Source organism: Simochromis diagramma, unplaced genomic scaffold, assembly GCF_900408965.1.
Source record: "Simochromis diagramma unplaced genomic scaffold, fSimDia1.1 OVJJ01000486.1, whole genome shotgun sequence".
Classification (NCBI taxonomy): domain Eukaryota; kingdom Metazoa; phylum Chordata; class Actinopteri; order Cichliformes; family Cichlidae; genus Simochromis; species Simochromis diagramma.
This window is the reverse complement of record NW_024387047.1, coordinates 256,224-276,941: the sequence shown is the minus strand read 5'-3', so window position 1 is coordinate 276,941 and position 20,718 is coordinate 256,224. Positions and strand designations below refer to the sequence as shown.

Here is a 20,718-nt window from a genome sequence, read left to right as displayed (position 1 = left end):
TGAATATCTTAGCAAAACAGAATTATTCTAAATCTGTTTCTTCCCTTTTTCTCAAACTTGAGACTCTGAAGCACTTGTTCTTTTGCTTAGCCGTAAACACAAGCATTGCAGATTTCTTCCAATCTCATTAGTCTGTTTGCACTGTTTTGTTTTATTTTGGCAGTTTTCCATGCGGAACAGTTTCTGTTTCCAAGAACGGATTATTATATAATATTATATAAGTTTCAAATGAAAGTCCTTCATTATTCAAGTTGAGACTGTAATACAGTAGGGTTATGTCAATGGACAATGGATGGCAATCACAGCATTCAAGCATATTTTACCAGTCTAGATAATTAATATTATTATTACTATATCATCACTAACCCCACTGTAGTTTCATGTTAGCATCTCTGCATTTAACATGCCCAGATGTGCATACAATTCCCTGCACCCGCTCCCTCCACAAAACAGTGCAAACAAACTAATGAGATTGGAAGAAATTTGCAATGCTTGTGCACTGATTCATCATCTCAAAACCAGAGACGAAGAAACAAAGGGTGGGTGTTTCTCTGTTAGCCTGGTTTTAAAATTGAATTTAAGGTAACAGTGCATTTTTAGAGATGGTCTGTCCTAGGGCTGGGCGATATGGCCTAAAATTCATATCGTGATATAATTCGAAGCATGTGCGGTAACGATATATATCACGATATATTCTTTTCTTCTGTATAACGTATTTTCCACACTATAAGGCACACTTAAAATCCTTTAATTTTCTCAAAAATCGAGAGTGTTCCTTATGTATGAATTCTGGTCGTGCTTACTGACCTCGAACTGATTTTGGCGTGCAGAAATCTGTTAAAAAATGTTTTAGTACAACTTTGGTAAGCCGCACTGCTTGATGGATTGTCAGAGCATTATGGCTGCTGTAGTGAGGAGCTTCGCGGAGTAATCTGGGTCCAAAACTCTCTCCATTTCAGGTCCCAAAGTTAAACGAACACTAAGAGTTAAAAACGGTCTAGATTCTTTCATCTTTAATAAAATCATCAGCTTTGCTGCTTTATCGGGTGCAACAATTAAGTTTTACATCCATGCATCCATGAAAACAGAATTTATTAAATTTAACGGAGTTAGAAGTTAACAGGAAGTTAGCTCGCTAGTTTCCACCTAAACATTTCATACCATGTTCTGACTGGGAAACGAATTAAAACGTACAGCTCTGCTACCACTTCCAACATAAATGAAGACAGAAAACTAAACAGCAGTGGCGTTTGCAGGATTACTGAAGTTGGACTACCTGGTATATAATGTTGTGCTACGTGATTGCTAGTGACACAGCTATGTTAGCACCTGATACATTAGCACAGTGAAGCTGGAGGATGAACGCCAACTTTTTTTCCACTCCATAAAAGTTAACGTGAGGGATTCTGGTGGTCAGGGACAAATGCAATCACATAGCAGGATGCTATACACGGGCCAAACTTCAGTCAGGAAAACAATTGAGATTATTCATCCACAATACGAGGTTAGTTATTATTATACTGCAACAACATGGGAACAGAGCAGCTGCGAGAGAATTCAACATTAATGAATCAATGTTACGGAAGTGGAGGAAGCGTAGTTTTTGGATTTCCCCATATTTCAAAAGTGCTTCATCTCTTTGCTGTGACTGTCGCCCGCCATAATTTTCAGATGATAATGGTTTTAGCCGCTGCGATGCTTTCGACCAAAACAGGCGCAGCTTGATGACATAATCAACATGCGCTATCGCGATAGAGTGATATAGTCAAAATCTCTATAGCTGGCCAAATTTATATCGTTTCTATCGTATATCGTTTATATCGCCCACCACTAGTCTGTCCCCTAATAAACTTTTTTCATTCTTTGTAGTTGAAAGACTTTGTTGTGCATCGGTAAGGCGAAGACTGGTGGAAGACAGGCAGAAGATAGAATGGGGTGGAACCTGGAATCCAGTTAATGAGCAATATGATAGTCAGATTAACACATAATACTAAGTGAAATAATTTTTCATGTACTGCAGCCTGGTATTGCTCCCAGCTGAAAGCATAAAGATACTTGGTCACCAGTATGAAAGCAATAAAGAATGTCAATAAAGTTGTAGTCAAGATCATAAATCTACATTAGCTGTATTTACCAGTAAGAAAAAAATATTTGATGAAGTCAAATATTTTTGTTTCATAAATAAATAAACTTTAAAATGACTCCAAACTTTTGGCCAGTATATATATATGTGTGAAACACTTAATGAAAGACTAGTGTAATTTCTACAAAGAATGAATAGGAAGTAATTGGAAGAAGGTATAGATGCATGTTTGTTTTACCCAGTTACTCACAGTGATCATGAACGGCACAACGACCTTCAGCTTGGCACACAGCTCTTATGACACATCACCAAGGTAAATACTCACAGCCTGCGTCAGTCTGTCAGCATGCGTCATGCACTAGTTAGTCGTCAGACAGTTTTTATTCAATGAGACTCAATCCAAACATCTCAGTGATGAGACGTTTGGATTGACGACAGATGACAGACTGCTCTTACACACACAAACACTAAATTGGGCAGATTGTAGAGGCTTAGCTTGCACTGACTGTCCATTCCAAACTTCCCATTCCCTTCCCTTTCCCCCCAAAGAAGGAATTCAGATTGAGGCAGTGAAATCTCCCTTCATTTTGGCTTGCTGAATCTTCATCCAAACATACCACTCATCTCCACCCTATGTATGTGTTTTCTCTCTCTGTGGAGATGAAAGACGATCAGATGTAGGTTTCATCCTTGTAGTAACAAATGTTACGTCAAATTATGAAATCAAACATCTCAGGCTAGAATGGAATATTTACAAAATAATTAAAAGTACCATTAGCTCTAATATGAAATTAGTGCCATCCAATTCCACAACTCCTTTTCAGTGCTCATTTTCCAACTCTTATAGTTGCCATAAAGTATTGCTTTACTCCTGGAACTACATTGCTGCAAACCAAATACTTATGTTCATAATCCCTAACACCAATAGCATAGCTAAGGGAGCAAAGTGAATTTTATTCCTTCATCTCTTTTGCCAAGTTCCTCAAGAGTAATTCTGGAAATAATTCAAGATAATGTCTTTGTTAGGCCATTTCTGCAGAAATAACCAGGCCTTTACATGTAGAAGTTATACACAGCAGGTTCTATTTTTCTCAGTTTTCCAAGTATTTTCCTCTATGTTTTAGTTTTAATCTCTGTTGATGCTGCTATGTTGCTATGCTATGATGATGGTGCACAGCAGATGGCCGCCCCTCCCTGAGCCTGGTTCTGCCGGTTTCTTCCTGTTCAAAGGGAGTTTTTCCTTCCCACTGTCGCCAAAGTGCTTGCTCATAGGAGGTCATATGATTGTTGGGTTTTTATCTGTATGTATTATTGTAGGGTCCACCTTACAATATAAAGCGCCTTGAAGTGACTGTTGTTTTGATTTGGCGCTGTATAAATAAAATTGAATTGAATTGAATTGTAAGGACTGTGTCCTCTAGAGTCAAATTAAAACAATACTTCATTTGTTTCCCAATCACTAACACAGGCCTCGTCAGCTCTTCGTGATATATTCCAACTCCAGATTTCAGAAGAACCAAGCACAGTAATGTCCTTGACATGAAAACAATAATTGTGTTTCATGTGGAACAATCAGCCTCTTATCTTTAACTGGTTCTTAGTGTTTGTCCCATCATTTTAGAGAGCCAAAAGTCAATGTCATGCAATGCAACATGATTTAGAGCAATCATTGTTATGATGGCAGAGGGACCTGCTGTCTCAGAGGCACTTAAATTAAATCCCATTGCTGATGGATGGGAATTATTTGATTATTGAGGGATTTAGCATTGTGATCATCTTCTTCAGTGCACTAAAGCATTATTAATGGGGGCTCATAATGCAGCTAAACCCTGACCCAGAGGCATCACAGGAGAAAAATCCTTATATCAATCATAATTTCAGATTATTTATAGCATTCTTTGTGACCAACGGCAACTACAACATGGACTATACACATTTGTGCTTTCATTATTTCAAGAATCTACTACTCTGTTATAAATACACTAGCAGTGAAGATAAACCAGATCAAAGAAATACCAAAAATATAGAGCTGCTGTAGTATCTCTCAGCAAGAATGGACACTAATGAGGAAAAAAAGATGGAGCCTCTTGTTCCAGATATGTTTTTCTCAGCTTCACATAACAAAGCACAGCATATATATTATCATCACAGTATGCTACAAAAAAGTATACAGGCCAGAATGTAAGCATTTTGCTACTATAGCACACCTAAATCTTAGGCTAAATTCCTGACAGTCAAGTGGCATTGTCAATAACGTAGGTGCCAAATTTATTGGGGTACACAGTTTGCTATTAAAAGCAAACATCTGTAGTGCTCCTTCTTTGCATGAAGTGCTGCTCACTGATCATCACCTCTCTGCTTAACCTAGCTTCAACAACTTTCCGATATCTTCATGGTGTGTATAGCTCTGTACAGCACTGTTGCGCTTGAAAATCGGTACCAGTAGACTCTTCTCCATTTCTCAGAAATCCTTCCACTCACCAGAATAGGATTAAACAATCTAATTAAAAAGCACACATCTCCATACCTTAGCAGGTATGTAATCTGGACCTACTGCCTTTCCACTATTCATGATCTTATATAGGTGCCTCCACGTCCTCCTACTTTGCACTTTGTGATTCACTAACTTTCCTCCAGCTGTCCACTTTTCTCTCTCGCTCTCATTTTCTTCACTCTGACACTCAACACACGCGCTTCACTCACTTGTACATTTCCATCTCTATCTTTGATCACTCAAACCTGCTGCACATCCATTAACTATTACACATATAAATATTTTATATTTTACAGCCATTTAACATCTTTAATAACATTATTTGATAACATCTGATTTGATTTTAAATTACACTGAAATGCACTACATAGAGCCCTGTACACAGCAATGTCAGATTAACTTGTGGGGTCTGCTAACAGTTGGCGGGCTAGCAATAGCAGACCTTTCTTTGTAGATTAATGTCCATGTGTCTGTGCTGAATGTCAGTACTCACTGCTTTGAGTGGTTATATGTCAGTTTAGTCTATATAAAGGCATTAATTTTCTCCATGAATGATACTCACAAGCCAACAAGCTAGTCTCTAGTACTGGGATGCTACAGGCATCAGTCTACTTAATAGTAACCATAGTAGTAATTTTTAAACACCTATAATACCACAAAACTTGGCACTATGGAACTAGACTATAAGTTTAATGATTGAAAAAGTCAGCCCCCCTCCTCGCTTTAATATTACTGACAAATGGCCAACTAAACATTTTTGATCGTAACACTTATTTAATATGGAAGGTACTTCCAATGTTCAAATGTCACATGTGGCTTTTTACGTAACAGCAAGATATACTTAAGTAGTTCAGATGTTCAGACCATCTCTGAATGTGTTTATGCCCACATTTGTTTTAGTGACAGCTCAAACGGTGCAGGTATCCACAAGTACATAGCTTGTGTTTGTTACTAGCAGCAGCAGTAGGGTAATATATTATGTGCTCCCTTGGCACTAACTAGATGGTGATGTGTTTGTCTGTGTATACACTCTGAGCTTTCCGTGAAGATAGGCTATTTTCTGCCTATGCACAGTAATGTGAGCCCAGGTCAGCTGAGCCCAACAAAACTGCTGTGATTTCACTTGATGAAGCACACATACACACAGACAGAGAGAGAGAGAGAGAGAAAGACACACAGAGAGATTAGCAGAACTAGAAAAACTGCAGTCCCTGATAAACAAGTGTAACCTGTGGAAAGTATGATAAACAGCCAACTTGAGCTACATCAGGGGAAAATGTCTAAATTTGTAGTGAAACTGATAAATTTATGGGATATCACACTCAATAGTAATGTTAATCAAGATGAGCCATTGTTGGGGATTGATTCTGTTTAACTCTGGGACCATTAACAGATGAATAATGACAAAAAGAGGCCTTTCTCATTTCCTAAATCGCCTGCTGTGATGTAAAAGCAACAAATCCTTTTGCTGCAATTTCAGCCAGAAGGATGTAATGAAATATCCAGTAGGTGTACATAAATCACAACAGTTAAGTGATCTTACTCTACCTGCTCCTAGGCTAATAGCTTTGCCTATTTACAGGCAACAGAATTCGAAAAAGTGACAGTGGCAGGAAATAAATTACTGTACTACTTTAGAAAACTAGGCTTCATTGAAAACAACCTTTTGTAAAAATTTCTGAAGAAATGATGGAAATCTGAGAAACCTATATTAATTTCAAGGAGATTGTAATGATGGCGACAAACAGAAACAGGAGACGTGTCTGGATAAGAAGAAACAGGGAGAAATTAAGTGGTAATGAGCTATTTTCTCTTTCTTAGTAATATTAAAAAAAATGAAGTTGACAGCTTTCTTTGGGAAGAATGGTCCAGAGACAGCGGACTTCAACGAAGATAGTCTGAATCGTTAAAGTACACTACAAAAAAACATTGAAATTCACAAAACTGATTTTTACAATCTGGACCATAGTCAGTAACGTAATACCAGTGGTTGGGGGTTTGATACCTTTTTGTTGCCACTATTATTAAATTAAATCACTAAATCCACCACATATAATTTTTGTAAAATGAAATTATGTAACCACACATGTACAGCTTTTACAGTAAAGATTTATGTAAGTATGTCTTAAGTCAGGGCAGTAGTTCATGATGAAAAACCACCAGTTCCCAAACAGGAGAGGCCTGATTTAGAAATAGAAATGGACAGAAAAGAATGGGAGGAGAAAGGATGAGCAGATGTAGGATGGAAAAGAGATGTAGTCCCGGCTCCATCTCTCCCTCCTACAGTCAAGATCTCTGAGAGACACAAATTACATTCCAGTTTGACACCAAAACAGGCCAAGTCGACGTTGTGCTCTGATGCCTTGCGTCAGAGTAAAAAACACACACACAGTCACACAAACTGTCTGCAGCACAGTAATTCAATTAGACCAGCACTTGCTAAATAGGCTTATCTGAAGAGCGCAAGCTTGTTACATGACACCCTTAAGCCCCTGTCTCTGTGTGTGTGTGTGCGTGCATGTGTGTGTGCGTGTGTGTTTGTTTGTGTGTGTAAGACAGAGAGAGACAGAAAAATATAAAAAAGGGCTGAGAAACCACAAAATGTGAGCAGATATGAAGTCAACATCTTCAAAAAATGTATTATTTTAATTATGTAGCAACGGATCACAATCATCTGAAGGTGTTTTACACTGTAAGCGAGATCTTGTAACAAAACCATGAAACGAAACCACACCTGCTGTAGTTCTCCCTGTGTGTGGCTCGATTCTCCAGCTTCTTCCTAGAGTCATGTTAACTTAATGAGTGAAAGGTGTGAATGTGACTGTGAATGATTGTCTTCTCTTTCAGGCCCGGAACAGACTAATCACCTTTCCAAGGTGCAGCCCACCTCTCACCCTATGACAGCTCGGACAGGTTTCAGCCAGAAGGTGGCGGAGCACCATTCCAGATCATCTCAGCTCAGCGTTACCCTACTTCTCTTACTAATAATTGTAGTTCTACTACAATATTGAGTGACTATTTGGTTTTGGCATTATAGTTATATATGACTATATGCAAGTGATTCAAAACTTTATTATTAATTGTAATTATCTGAATGTTTTTTAAAGGTATACTATGTAATATTTTGAGGCTAAGAGAAAAAAGAGAATGTTGCACTCCACTGTTTGTGGAAGCTGTCTTGTTTCCCTGGAATGGATATCACCATCACCATTCTGTCTCATTTCTGGATTTTTGATTGAACTATAGTTCAATCAAAAATCCAGAAACACATTACATAAAAGTTATGAATTGATTTGCATATTAGTGAGGAAACTCAGTATTTAATCCCTGCCTCCCACAGATTCCGATCAATAATTCTTTAGGAATTTTGTGTACAAAGCACACCTGTCCACAGAATCAATTTCTTCCATTCCAACCTCTCCACCACCATGAGCAAGACCAAAGAGCTGTCAGAGTACATCAGACAGAAAGAAGACCCGCACAAGGCTGGAAGAAGCTTTTTGAGAAGTCCATGCTACTCATCTGGTGTTGTCATTAAAGTAAAAAGTAAAGCAAACATATTCTAAGATATTCTAACAGTCTCTGAGTTTCTGTTGTCAGAAACTTGAATTTTTAACTGAAGAATCCAATACTGATGCAAAACAGAATAATCGCCAGTAGTGATCTGAGACCTATAGACCTCACTCTATCTACCAGGAGAACAGTACCTTCAGGACTGTTCAGTATGTGTTAGTTCTAGTACATGATTCAGCTCACGGTTTGTTAGAATGCCAGTATTTTTTCTGCACACTGACATTAGGGTTGGCTGTAACTCAGGAGGTAGAGCAGGTCATCTACTGATCGGAAGGTTGGCAGTTCGATTCCTGGCTCCTCCAATCTGCATGTCAAGTATCCTTGGGCAAGATACTAACCCCAAGTTGCTCTCCGATGCATCCATCAGCGTATGAATGCGTGTGAATGTATTTAGAAAGCATTATCTTTAATGAAAGTGATTGGGTGAATGTGGCATGTTGTATAGAGCACTTTGAGTACTCCGGGAGAGTAGAAAAGCGCTCTATAAGAATCAGTCCATTTACATTCTTGGAGAAGCCAGTTTAGAAAGTGATATCTCTATTCTTCCCCCAAAATTTGGAATTCTTCAGATGCTCCTATTACTTAATTCATAATTTTTCTCTTTAATTAGAGAGCTTTTTATGCTTGTACAGATAATTGTGTGTTTATGAAATGGTGATGCATTTAAGGGTTACTGTTTAATGTTTGCATTGTGTGCACCTGTGGAGACTGCGGATGTAAATTAGCTAACAGTTAACTCTGGCATGATGGATGTCTTTTTGTGCATTGGTCCACGGTTAATAAAAATATTAGACAAAGAAAAAGCACAAGATCCAACCAGAACATTATAACATACCAGTTGTTGGCTATTAGCTATTAGCTATTAGCGGCGTACCTCCTCCCCTTTACCTGCTGCACTGTAAATATCACTTAATGTTGCCCATTCATTAAACAACTTCTGCGTGGTGTGTGACCCTCACAGTGGTGACAGGTGTGATGAACCTGACAACAGATGCAACTGAATCAGTCAGAGCTGGGAGCCACAACTTCATGCCTCTTCACCTATCTAATGCCTGCATGCTGTTCCAGTTACCCTCAAAGAATGTAAACATACTTACGTTTGGATATATACTGTGCACTGTTGTAGAAGTGTGTTCATTAGCCTTTATGTGGCTTGTGTCTGTGCATGTAGCTACAAGATATATATAGATATATATAGATATAGATAGAGAGAGATAGAGAGATATAGATATATACTTATTTACACACACATCCAAAGTTGTGTGTGTAAATAAGCTTGTGTGTGATTATGTGATATGCAGCTGTGAATGTACCTGTGTGTATTGGTATAGCTGTTTCCATGATTAGGGTCTCTGCCACGCATGCTTCATTCAAGACAAAAGTTTTTTTTTAAAAAGCACAGAAAATCTTCTGATCCCCTTCTGTGCAAGAACAAAGACTTTGTAACTAACCAACCGCCATTAGACCGTACTTTGGGTTCTGGCTATTTACAGAGCCTAATGAGTTTGGCACACTCATTTTTCCCATCTGATTCAGCACAAATATAACCTGAGTTGACAGCCAGACCAGCTGGGCTCAATATAACAGCTCAAACCACTAAACAAAAGGACTAACAGAGACATCCTACATGTGTCTATCTCAAACCAAGCAGATCCTTCAACTTCTTTTCATTTCTTTGGGGAGCAGAAGAGGGAGATAAATCTTGTGACTAGGGCATGTGATGAGTGAAGATTATGTAATGTATATAGTATTGAAAATCCTGTGTTTTAAACATGCTCTGGGCCAGCATGTGATAGCATGATAGAAACATGCATAACACTGCCCCCTGGGTTTTACTGTGTACAACACCGTGAATACTGGATAAGCATGCTCTTAATCTTGCTCATCCTCAAAGTGAGGTACTGCCTTCAGGTTTGGAAAAGTGAGACTCTTGGGCCATTTGGGTCAGCTGGAAAGAGAATTTGGTGTTTGCTCCCTGCAAAAGTTTGCTGACCATGTCAAAGCTGTGGAGGGCACAGTGTAAGGGATCAAAATGGGACCAGGGAGCAATCTGAAAAAGCTGTTACTTGTCCAGCTGTCTAGACAAGCCTGGGAAGACTGGGAACAGGATATTGGCCAAATAAAATCAGGTAAGATTTTTTTTAAAGGGCCAATTCCTAGAGCTTTTTGATCATGCCTCATACTCCAGAAAAAACAATTGTATGGTCCCACTAGCTCCAGAAGAGCTTTGTCAGAACTGAGAAAAATAGCACTATTGGATTTCACAATAATAACAAGCTCGCTCAGGAGATAGCAGAAGGAGATAACAGATTTAAATCCTGTGCAATAAACCAGGGGCCAAAATAGAGCTGTGGATGCTGGACACACAGTGAAATGTAGCCTGACACGCTCCTCGACATGTGCAAAAATGGGGGGGGGGGTAGTGGAAGAACATTATATATTATATACTACTACTTAAGGTCTGCCAAGAAATCAAAGCACCATACAAACTGTGTCAAAAACATGTTCCTAGAAAGGCAGGTAATACCAAAATAATTTTTTTTCTATCTGAAGCATTGCCAACATGCTTTTTTTTCTCATTTTCTGTTTTCTTTTTGGTGCGGCCACGAATAAATTTGAACATTGCACAGTTGATTGTTTAGCTGCAGAATGCAATCCGTGCATAATTCCCAGAAATTTCCTGCCGTACCGTATGACATAAAAAAAAAAAACACAGCGATATCACAAATGCAACAGATTTTTTTTCATGATTTATGTCATGAATAAAACATTGTGATGTAAACATGACTAAATGTGGAACATGCCAAGCACTGTCAATACTTTCTAGATGCACTGTATATCCCTCAGAATAACAATGAATATTTACTGAAGCACAGCTCTTTTTTTCCCCCTTTGAAATAGTGTAATAGGTGCTAAAAGCTCACTGTCCTACCTTAATAAAGATGCCATAACTGCTACAGCCCACATCTGATTTTATATGATTGAATTTAAAATTGTATCATGGCATCTTCTACCCATGCAGTATGAACGAAAATAAAATCACTATCGGTGAATAGTTGCAAATAACATATCTTTAAATGGCATTAAAATATATGACTAACTTTAAACTTGAGTATATTTATACCCAGTTACAGTTCATTCAGTGTCATTTGTCATGATAAAGTACTGTATCTGATATCATTTAATGTGTATATCTCTACAATTGACATACCTCAATTACAGTCCCAGTAGACAGCCTGAGGGTCACATTACATAGACACCATATACTGATACCAGTATAGCAGTGCTACTATAAAGGGTGAAAATTACATAGCGCCTAGTCAATTATTTAGTGTACCAAGACTGGAGAGCAGAGAGCATATTGATGTTAATGACCTCAATTTGTAAAGGTGCTGGCCCTTGATGGAACCTGCTTAATGAAGATTTAGACTGGCTGTGTGTAAGTTTGCAACAAGAAGTGAAGAGCTTCAGTTAAGAATTTGTATTATCCAACTGCTATAGTCCAAAGGCATGAGGTAGACAGAAAGGAGACAGCACAAAGGAAGCAGAAGCAGAATGAATGAGCAGTAGAAGAGATAGATGATGTTAAAGAATAAGAGGATAAGAACGTTGCAGGGAGCATTTCATGAACCAATCAAAGAAGCAAAAGTAGAATGAATAATAATTATTTTATAAAATAACCAATGAATTATTTCTACTAATACTAAATAAGTCCAAACATATCCAATTTGTAGTGCAGCAACAACACTTGGATGTCACAAGGAGCTAAAACTCTGCATGTTCTTCTATCATACCACTCGAGGTAGAATGGGCAGCAAGTGCAGGTGCAGCCAACAGTCTGTAGTGACTGAAATATTTGTAAAGAATTATTTAGTTAGCATAGCATCGGTTATTAATTTATATATATATATATATATACGTATATATCAATGTATGTAGGTAACCAAAGTGAGGGTAATTAAAAAAACTATTTATATGCTTTTAGAGATAAACACCTGAGCACTGATAGTTTGAAGGCCCTGTTGTATCTTATTATTTACACAAATAAATATCTTCTTTAGGGCCTAAACATATTTAAAAGCTCTTAAAAACTTACACACATCACAGGTGTGCTGAAAGCTTGTGTCTCTTAAATGGGTAGAACAAGATGCCTCTGCCCCACCGCTGTGTTTCATGTATATGTATGAAAATGCTGGACTCGAAAGGCAACAGAAAGTCATTTTGGCACCATTTTTGTGACTTTTTTGGGATGAGGCCAGTTGCATATTTGGTCAGATGATACTTTGTTTGGCTTATTGAAGAGTGTGTTGTTGATTTCTTCACCATAGTGTGTATAATCCAGATTCATTCACTTTAAGCTTCAGCTTCCCTGCAACTCTTCCTGCAACAGCATTTCCCTCTGAATATGTACAAAGAGCATTTAACTTCATTTTAATGCCAAAAAACTCATTAAGTCTCAATTTGGAGCAAATTAAATCTTAATAAACTAAATCTGCATTTCTGTTCCTGCCTCCTGAATTTAGTCTCCTGCAGCTAAAATTTCAGCTATGGTGACATCCGTGTTCTTAGTTAAACCATTTATAACCAGACCGGGTTTCATAGCATCCGACTCATTTTTTAGATCGATTTATTTTTTTAGGTCTATGCATCTTTTTGTTACTCGCTATTCTCTCTGAGAGCTAATAGACAGAAAACTTGTGAGGAGCTTGTGATTTTCTATACTGTAAATTCTACCAAAAGCATATGCTTTGTTCTCTTTCATAGTAGGATGTATGAAAAGTTGTGCAGCATCTCAGTTTACAGTACAGTACATCCAGCCACTATTGTTTCCTAGTAATAGCTGAGTCAGGCATCCTGTGTCCACCTAAGGTACAAAGCTATATCCCATGGTCTCAGCTGTAATATAGAGCACTTCCACTCAGCACAGTAGAAATCATTACTGATGCTAGACTACCACAACACAGTATTTATACAGTCATGTTTCAGTAGGCAGGGTCATGTGCACTTTGTAATGTAGTGCTAAATACAAAGACCTAACTGCAACCTTTAATGTTGTCTTACAATGGCAAAGTGATAGTTAAGGTGCATCACACTTTTTAACTATTGTTTAAAATAACAGATTGAAAATACACAAATTAAATCAAGAACACTTCATTTTGTTCTACTTATACTAGTGCTGAACTAGTATGTCCTACAGCCGCCATGAGCTTCATTACTGAAGGCTAGAAACAAGGATCTCCCGGGAATATGAGGATTTTTAAGACAGCATTTGCCATTCTTTATGTAAACGAGCCACTGCACAAGCAGACAAACTTAGAGCATGGTAAGATTTGTCACTCCCCACTGTGTCACGTGTACGTTTGACAAATCACACTTTCCTTATTTATATAGCCCTTATGCATATTTTCGAATTAGTTATGTTCCCTCTTATTTTGAAAGGTCAGTTGCTGCTAAGCCCTGTCCATCACAACTTTTAATCCTGGCAGTGAGAACTGTGTATAAAAATAGATGTCTGTTTGAAACAGTTAATGCTATTGTTTAGTTCAACCTTGAGAAATAAAGCTGAAAGACTGTATTTAAGTCACATCTTGATTGTTTGATTTCAATTCTACTACGGTGATGTACAAAATTATAAAAACATGTGCCATTGTATTTCATATACTTGGTGGTATCTGAACTGTCTACCCTGATTTAAAATGTGGCCAATTTCTGGTGTAAGATCGCCGTCTTCTGAACCTATTTTAAGACTGAGCCACTTCAGTATGGTTCTAACCACTTCCTCACTTGCCTCTGCAGTTCCCTCTGGTTCTCCTACTGTGTGTCAAAACCTAATTTCATTTTGGATGTAGGGAGGCAGGTTTGGGCAGGAGATAAACAAAGATTGTGTTATGGCCTAAAAATACATGATTTATTCATGAACTCTATGTTTTTTACAGCACAAGTGATATGCTGTAATATGAGGCAATATTCTTCTTCAGATGTTTTAGAATAAAACAGTCATAGTTTGTGTTGACAGTCTAGCCCAAGGATTCACAACATACAATCCTGTGAAATTAGAAAAATCATGAAAATGGTCTGGGTTGTACAGACATGTAAAAAAGTAATTTAGAGATTAGATAGAGCCAGTTGCTGCAGATCAAATGCATTTGATTAGTTGATCAACAAGTGTGACACCCCTCTGTCAAATCGTTTTGGCAGTTTGATCATCTGGAGTATTCAGGTGTGTGTTAATACTTTCCAGAAGAAGGTCAGACTGTAGTAGACTCCTTGAAATTCCAAAAATCCAGAGACTTGCATCTCAGACCCTAAAGTCCTCAGATAGTATGTAAATGTTAAAGTTCGTGACAGTGCAATTAGAAAAAGACTGAGGAGAAAGCCTTTTCTCTCTAAAGAGAACATGGCAGCATCACAAAGGTTTGCAAAGTTGCATCTGAAGAAACCACAAGAGTATTCCTTTGGACAGACAACACTAGAGCATTGTGATTTGCTGGTGTGTCCTTGGGATCATTGTTCTGTTGCATGTCCCAGCTTTGGCAAAGCTGTCAGACAGATGGCCTCATATGTGACTCTAGAATACAGAGCTGCTACTACAGAGGAGATCATGCTCCACTCATTGCCTGCAGAAGAGCATTATGGAAAAGTTAAAGCTCACTGTGAAAGATTAAACTAGTCACTTCCTGCATTTTAAAACAAAATAAGACACATTTGAATAAATTATTGTGAAAGTAAAAAAAGTTCATCATCTTGTCTGCATCTGCCTGTAGCCTCTCTCATATCTACCATTTACGCTTTTTCGTCTCAGTCTGCAGCTCTCAACATCCTCAGCTTTGCGCTTCAGACCTTAAACCATCTGATTGTGGTGCTCTGCTCGAGTTTATTCTGCTTGCTCGGATTAGTCGTCCACTCTCTGGATACTCTGCTCAGTTCAGCAACAGTTCCCCCACTGCTCTGCAGAGCCAACAACCATGGCTCAATATTCCATCTGCAACCCAAGTCCACGAGCCGCTACGTAATTATAACAGGTGGCTAATGCGGCTAATGAGTAACTGCTAATAGTTAAGGAGCTCATGTTAACATGTGCACCAGCCAGGTTAACATTTTTAATAACTGTTTATAAATGAATGTTTTGAAAACATTTATTGACCACTAAAAATCATCCCAAAGTGTAGTTCAATATCATGAATGTTAAATACTTCAACTGTTAGTGAGGGGAGGAGCTGAACGCCCGTCTGTCTGCAGCGGTGCAGCTAGAAGATATCGATCGTTGCAAGTGAACACTGTAATATTGTATGAATTGAGTGATTTAATTTAGTATCAATTAATATGTGAGTATCAATTTTTTGGACCACCCTAGTTGATGTGAGCTTGTTGTGCCGATATGCTGTTTTTCACATGCAAAGCCGACACTCAAAAACACAGAGAAACAACTAAACCAAAGAGTCACACGGGAGGACTTTGGAATATTTAATGGAAGCCAAAATTAAGTCAAGCTTAAAAGCCAAGCCAATGCATTTCAAATCCGCTCAGCTGTTTCAAAGAATGTCATGAGTCCTTTTGCTGTCAAAAATTGAAGGGGCCTGTGCAGTGTGCATGTGGAAAAATTCCATGTGAGCGTTTCAGAAGAGCTGAGCAGCTGTCAGATGTGAGCTAATAAAAATGAATGGGTACAAAGTCACACTTACCTGTGTCCCCGCATGCATACTACACTATATATACATGCATGTTAAACTCTCTTTATTTGTTTCCATGCCTAAATACTGTCTACTCATCCTTCAGCTGTCACTGTGTGCGCATGTGCATCCAAACATGTATGTGCGACTATAATCATAGGCCACGTCTAAACCTAGCTAAGTCCTCAGCAGTTTCTATGCGTTAACTCAGTCTTATGTTTCCTTGAACCAAGGTCATCCATTACTGTGAGTTTACACTTAAGAGTTTGGGAGTACCACAGCTTAGAAAGTCCATGAGCAGTCCATTAGTTTGTTTTTTATACTGAAAGACTATAAAATAATGAGAATTTATGTCTACAAATTCTCACTTCCATTCTCCACTTCCTGAACTGTTTTGATATTGCATCAGTTTTTGGTCAACTGAGTTATTGTTAATAAAAGTATTACATGTGCTTCTTTCTGTTTTTTAATTATATTAGCAACTAAAAGCTTGTTGTTATAAATACAAACTTCCCAGAGAACACTGGCAAATAAGCCGTAAGTTAATATTTTCTCATTTAACTTACATTCAAAGGCTCAACTTTTTAATATATGTAAAGATATACAAAAATGAATCTGAATCACAAATAATATAAATGAAAGGTGGAATATGGGAGTAGAAGCCTGGTTGAAAATTATTAAAATGGTCAAGTAAAAAAAAGCATTAGATCAAATAGACTAAGGTGTATTTACATAACAAATCTTCTATATGCCTATTAGGTTTTAACAATCTGAAGGAACACTTTACAAAATAATATACTGAGATGATGGCAAACAAATACTAAAGCATTGATATCAGCTATGTAGTTCCTTTATCTTGTTGCTTTAATAGGCACACCGCTAACATGGACTCCAAACAGTAAACAGTTTAATAATAATAATGGATTGCATTTTTATATAGCGCTTTTCGGGACCCCTCAAAGCGCTTTACAATACCACTATTCTTTCACTCTCACATTCACACACTGGTGGAGGCAGCTACAGTTGTAGCCAACAGCTGCCCTGGGGCAGACTGACAGAGGCGAGGCTGCCATATCGCGCCATCGGCCCCTTTATCCTCATTAAGTAAAGAAATGCAATAAATGTATATTGTTGAAAACACTCAAATGTTTGTATGCTTGTTCTGAATGTACGGCTCATGTAATTAATAAAAATATCTCTATTTGGTCATTATTAGTCCTTGCCTCCACCATTTTCTAGTTAGATAGATGTGTTATTGTTAGATAGAACAATATGTTAGTGCATCTCTCTATAAATGTATAAGTGTTCATTTATAAAATGGTTTATGAATGAAAAAATACAAGATAAGAGTTACCATGTGCCTACCGTTGTACAGACTCTGGTGGTGGGGGGCCATCTCTTCACCCGCTGGTCTCCTGTGACTTCCATCCCTGCCAGGGGAGCCACTACTATACTTCCCCTTGCTGTGCTCCACCCCTGGGCTCTGATGATAGTGATAGTGGTGCCGTATAGACTCTGGACTTCCCACAATCACCCGCCCTTTTCTCAGGTGCTCAGGTGTGCCCATTGCTACCTGCTTGGCTTCAGGACTCCCAGCCCCTGCTGAGTTTACCTGCCGGTGTCGCTGACTCAGATCTGGGCTGGACTTAGCTGAGCCCTTGCCACTGCCTGGAGATGCCTGTCCTGACATCAGTAGCTGTTTCTGTGCTAGTAGGTCAGAGCTGCAGGGTTTGGAGTGGGAGCCACAAGGTAGCCTGGTAGGAGACTTGCTGTGTTTCTCTGGGCTGTGTCCTCGAAAGCTGTGAAGCTCTAGGTTGGTGAGGGACCCTCCACGGGGCCGGCAGGACTGGGGAAAGGTGTGGTACTCCGTGGTGGAGCTGCGCCTCCTCCCACTGAATTCACAAACATCTCTCTTTTGTCCTGAAGAGCTGCATCTTGAGCCAGATCCAGGGCTTGAATTGGAGCCAAGAGGGGAGGGTTTATGGTGAGGGTTATCTGGGCTGTCTGTGCTCCCTGCGCTGGAGGTGCTGCTTCCATCGCCAACATCCCGCAACAGGCCTGGTGTAGGCATGCCACCGCTCAGCTGAGTCAGGCTACTTTGACTGTCAATGGAGCTCCTGCAGCCAGGCCCTCCCTGACCACCACCACTTCCCCCTGTGCTTCCAGCCACAACTGTGGCCCTCTCCTCTTCTAACATGAGGCACACCTCCTTAAGCTCCAGGTTCTCCCGGATCACCTCCATCTGCCGCTGCTCCAGCTCCTTAAGCTTCTGCAAATAGATAGCCACTTCCTTCCTCATCAGGCCAGCGCTGTAGCGACCCAATCGCTGCCATTCCCGCGACACCCGCTTCCCTTTCTGCCGGTCGTCATCCAGGAAGCAGCACAGGTCCCTCAGCTCCTGGTTGTCTTCCTGCAGTTTCTGGTTCACGTCCTGGTTTACACAGAGCACGCGCGCACACACACACACACACACACACACACAGAAGCACATAGAGAGATTACATAGTCATTCCTGCTATGAATGAAGCTTTGATGAAGAAGATTACGTGTGTGTGTGTGTGTGTCTGTGTGTCTCTCTGTGTCTGTGTGTGTGTGTGTCTGTGTGTGTGTGTGTCTTTAGCTTCTGGACTATTAGGGAGGCAGGGCAGAATGATGGACAATTTTATCTATTCTTCAACATTTTATTGGTTAAAGGATAAAATGGTTTGTCAAGGACGCAACCAACAAGTAACCACTAATGAAACTGGAGCTTCAGTCAATGATAATTGGCAGTATTAGTCTACCAGCTCCACTAACTGATTTTTTAGTGCAGAAAATTAAAATAAAAAAATGCATTACAAAATAGTTTCTCAGAAAACCTGTTCTAAGTTAATATGTTGTTTAGCACATAATAATAAAGCATAAAACAGAGGTACAAGGTACAATTTTCCTTTTATTAATGTTTCCAAATTCCTGCATGGAGAAGCAACAGGTTTAATCTGCTTATTTAAAGCTAAATTTGACCTTAAATCTACCCCTGTAACCTGGCCGTATTTCTTCTCATGCAGAGCCCACACTTGTTTCAGTCAGCAGGCTGTCTACACATAGTCTACACATTGGAAGAAACCCCACACGGGCCCTGGCACAGCCTGGCTCCCCGGGATCCCCTTCATCAGCACCACCCGACCTCACCTTCAAACTCCGTATCTCGTTCAGGTGTTGTTGGAGTCTCCGGTTCACCTCCCGCATCAGATTGCCGTGCTCCACGATGACGCCCCTTTTTTCTGTTTCTGCCCTCCGCAGCCGCCTCACCAGCTCCTCTTTACCCCACTTCAGCAGCTCCTCATCGGGTATTTTGGAGATGTCCTCTGCTGGTCTCTCTGCGCTTTTGGACTGCTGCTGTGCGCTTTTCTCCATCCCTTTAAACTCCGGTGAAGGTAGACCGGGAGGTAAAACAAAGTGTTGTGTCTGATGAATTTCAGAGCAACCAAATCGAAGCTTTCAAATGCACAACTCTGGTCCAAACGTAACTCGGGTTCCCCCCACCCACCCTTCTTATATCTGTGGAATCACATCGCTGTCATTGCGCCTCTTTCCCACGCCCATGCTGCAGCTCTGATATCCACCCGGTGCTCTGCTGCTATATCACTGTCGTTAGAGCATCGTTCCGCATCCTGCTGCGTCTCTGGTTAAGCCCTTGGCCGGCTTGGCGGGGCGGTTTCTCTCCAGGTGCATGCCGACCGCTTTGCGCACTCCCGCTGCTGAGCGCGCACTACCTCAGTCGGACCGCCGGGGCGGAGGGCGGAAAAAAGAGGAGGATGATAAGAAGGGGGGCTCCAAGGAGAGGTTGCAGGTGCATAGCCGAAGAGCCAGGATGATAAGGTGTGATAGTGTGGAGAGCAGGCTCGCCTCTCTCGTTCTACCATCACTCGCTTACTCGCTCTCTCCTTGTGCCTCTTGGTTTGTTACGCCATCTGCTGGAGTTAGATGTGAACAGTGCTGCACTCTGATTGTTCAAAGTGACGGGCTGCTTCTATTTTTAGGTTCGTTTATAATCAGGGCAGATAGCACTGATCATAGTTTGCTCTGATATTTATGGAAGCGTGACCTCTCTTCTTAAGGATAGCAATCACTAAAAGGGGAAGAGTCAATCCTCATTTCCAAAAAGTGTCACTGCCAGATTGTAAGCTAAAAATACAACTCCCAGGAGCATTTCCAGGATTTTTATAAATGAGATGATACCAAAACCGGTCAGGAGAGGGCCGAGGAAAATAGAAAAAAAATCTATATAAATAAATACAGTAAAAAGAACGCACACCCTCTTTAATTTCCAAGGTATTACATATCAGGAGATAATAAAACATAGTGTCATGTGTATTAATTAATCTAACCTCAGATGAATAACAAAGCACAATATTTTACACAATGTCATTATTTATTTGACAAAAATTAAACTAAAATGCAGAAGCAGCATGTATTTACACATGATTACTGTGACACTATATCTATGAAGAAATACACTCATGTAGAGAGGTCTGGTATGCTTTAGGTGTTTTGTTTTTGCTTGAGGCCTCCCAGCTGAGACAGGTGAAAGTCTGACGTGGAACAGAAATAAAGATTAGATGTTTGATAGTGACAGATTGATGCTGTTTTGATTTATTATTATTAAGAAGAAGAAGAATGAAAGGCACTCATGGACAGGCATTTAAAAATCACAGTATGGATAAAATAAAAGTTGGAAACACTATAGATATCACGTGACCATGGCTTTTTGAGGTTTTGGTGTATTTCACCCCAGTTTCAACAGATGGCTTACCGCCTGCTTCTAGGTTTGATTGAGAGAGTGTAGAAAAAACCTGATGACACTGCAAACTCTGACAGAGCTTAAGAGTCAGCAGCATCACTATGAGTTTAAGTGG

The 20,718-nt window shown here is 39.6% G+C and overlaps 1 protein-coding gene across 1 annotated transcript; it reads right to left on the bottom strand.

Annotated features, from left to right (window-relative positions):
• Nucleotides 1-10,747: 10,747 nt before the first annotated feature.
• LOC120741736 (coiled-coil domain-containing protein 85A-like) lies at nucleotides 10,748-20,020 on the bottom strand. The gene is made up of 2 exons (XM_040044769.1): nucleotides 18,992-20,020; nucleotides 10,748-18,251 (listed from the first exon to the last, which is right to left on the bottom strand). Exons 1-2 carry the CDS (start codon nucleotides 19,214-19,216, stop codon nucleotides 17,127-17,129), a joined length of 1,350 nt encoding a protein of 449 aa, XP_039900703.1. The 5' UTR covers nucleotides 19,217-20,020; the 3' UTR covers nucleotides 10,748-17,126.
• Nucleotides 20,021-20,718: the final 698 nt, after the last annotated feature.

Bases quoted from the DNA above. Each gene is read 5' to 3' on its own strand.
- LOC120741736 (XM_040044769.1), bottom strand. From the start codon at position 19,216: ATGGAGAAAAGCGCACAGCAGCAGTCCAAAAGCGCAGAGAGACCAGCA. The intron at 18,252-18,991 runs GTGAGGTCGGGT...TGTGTAAACCAG, and splicing joins ACGAGATACGGAGTTTGAAG to GACGTGAACCAGAAACTGCA.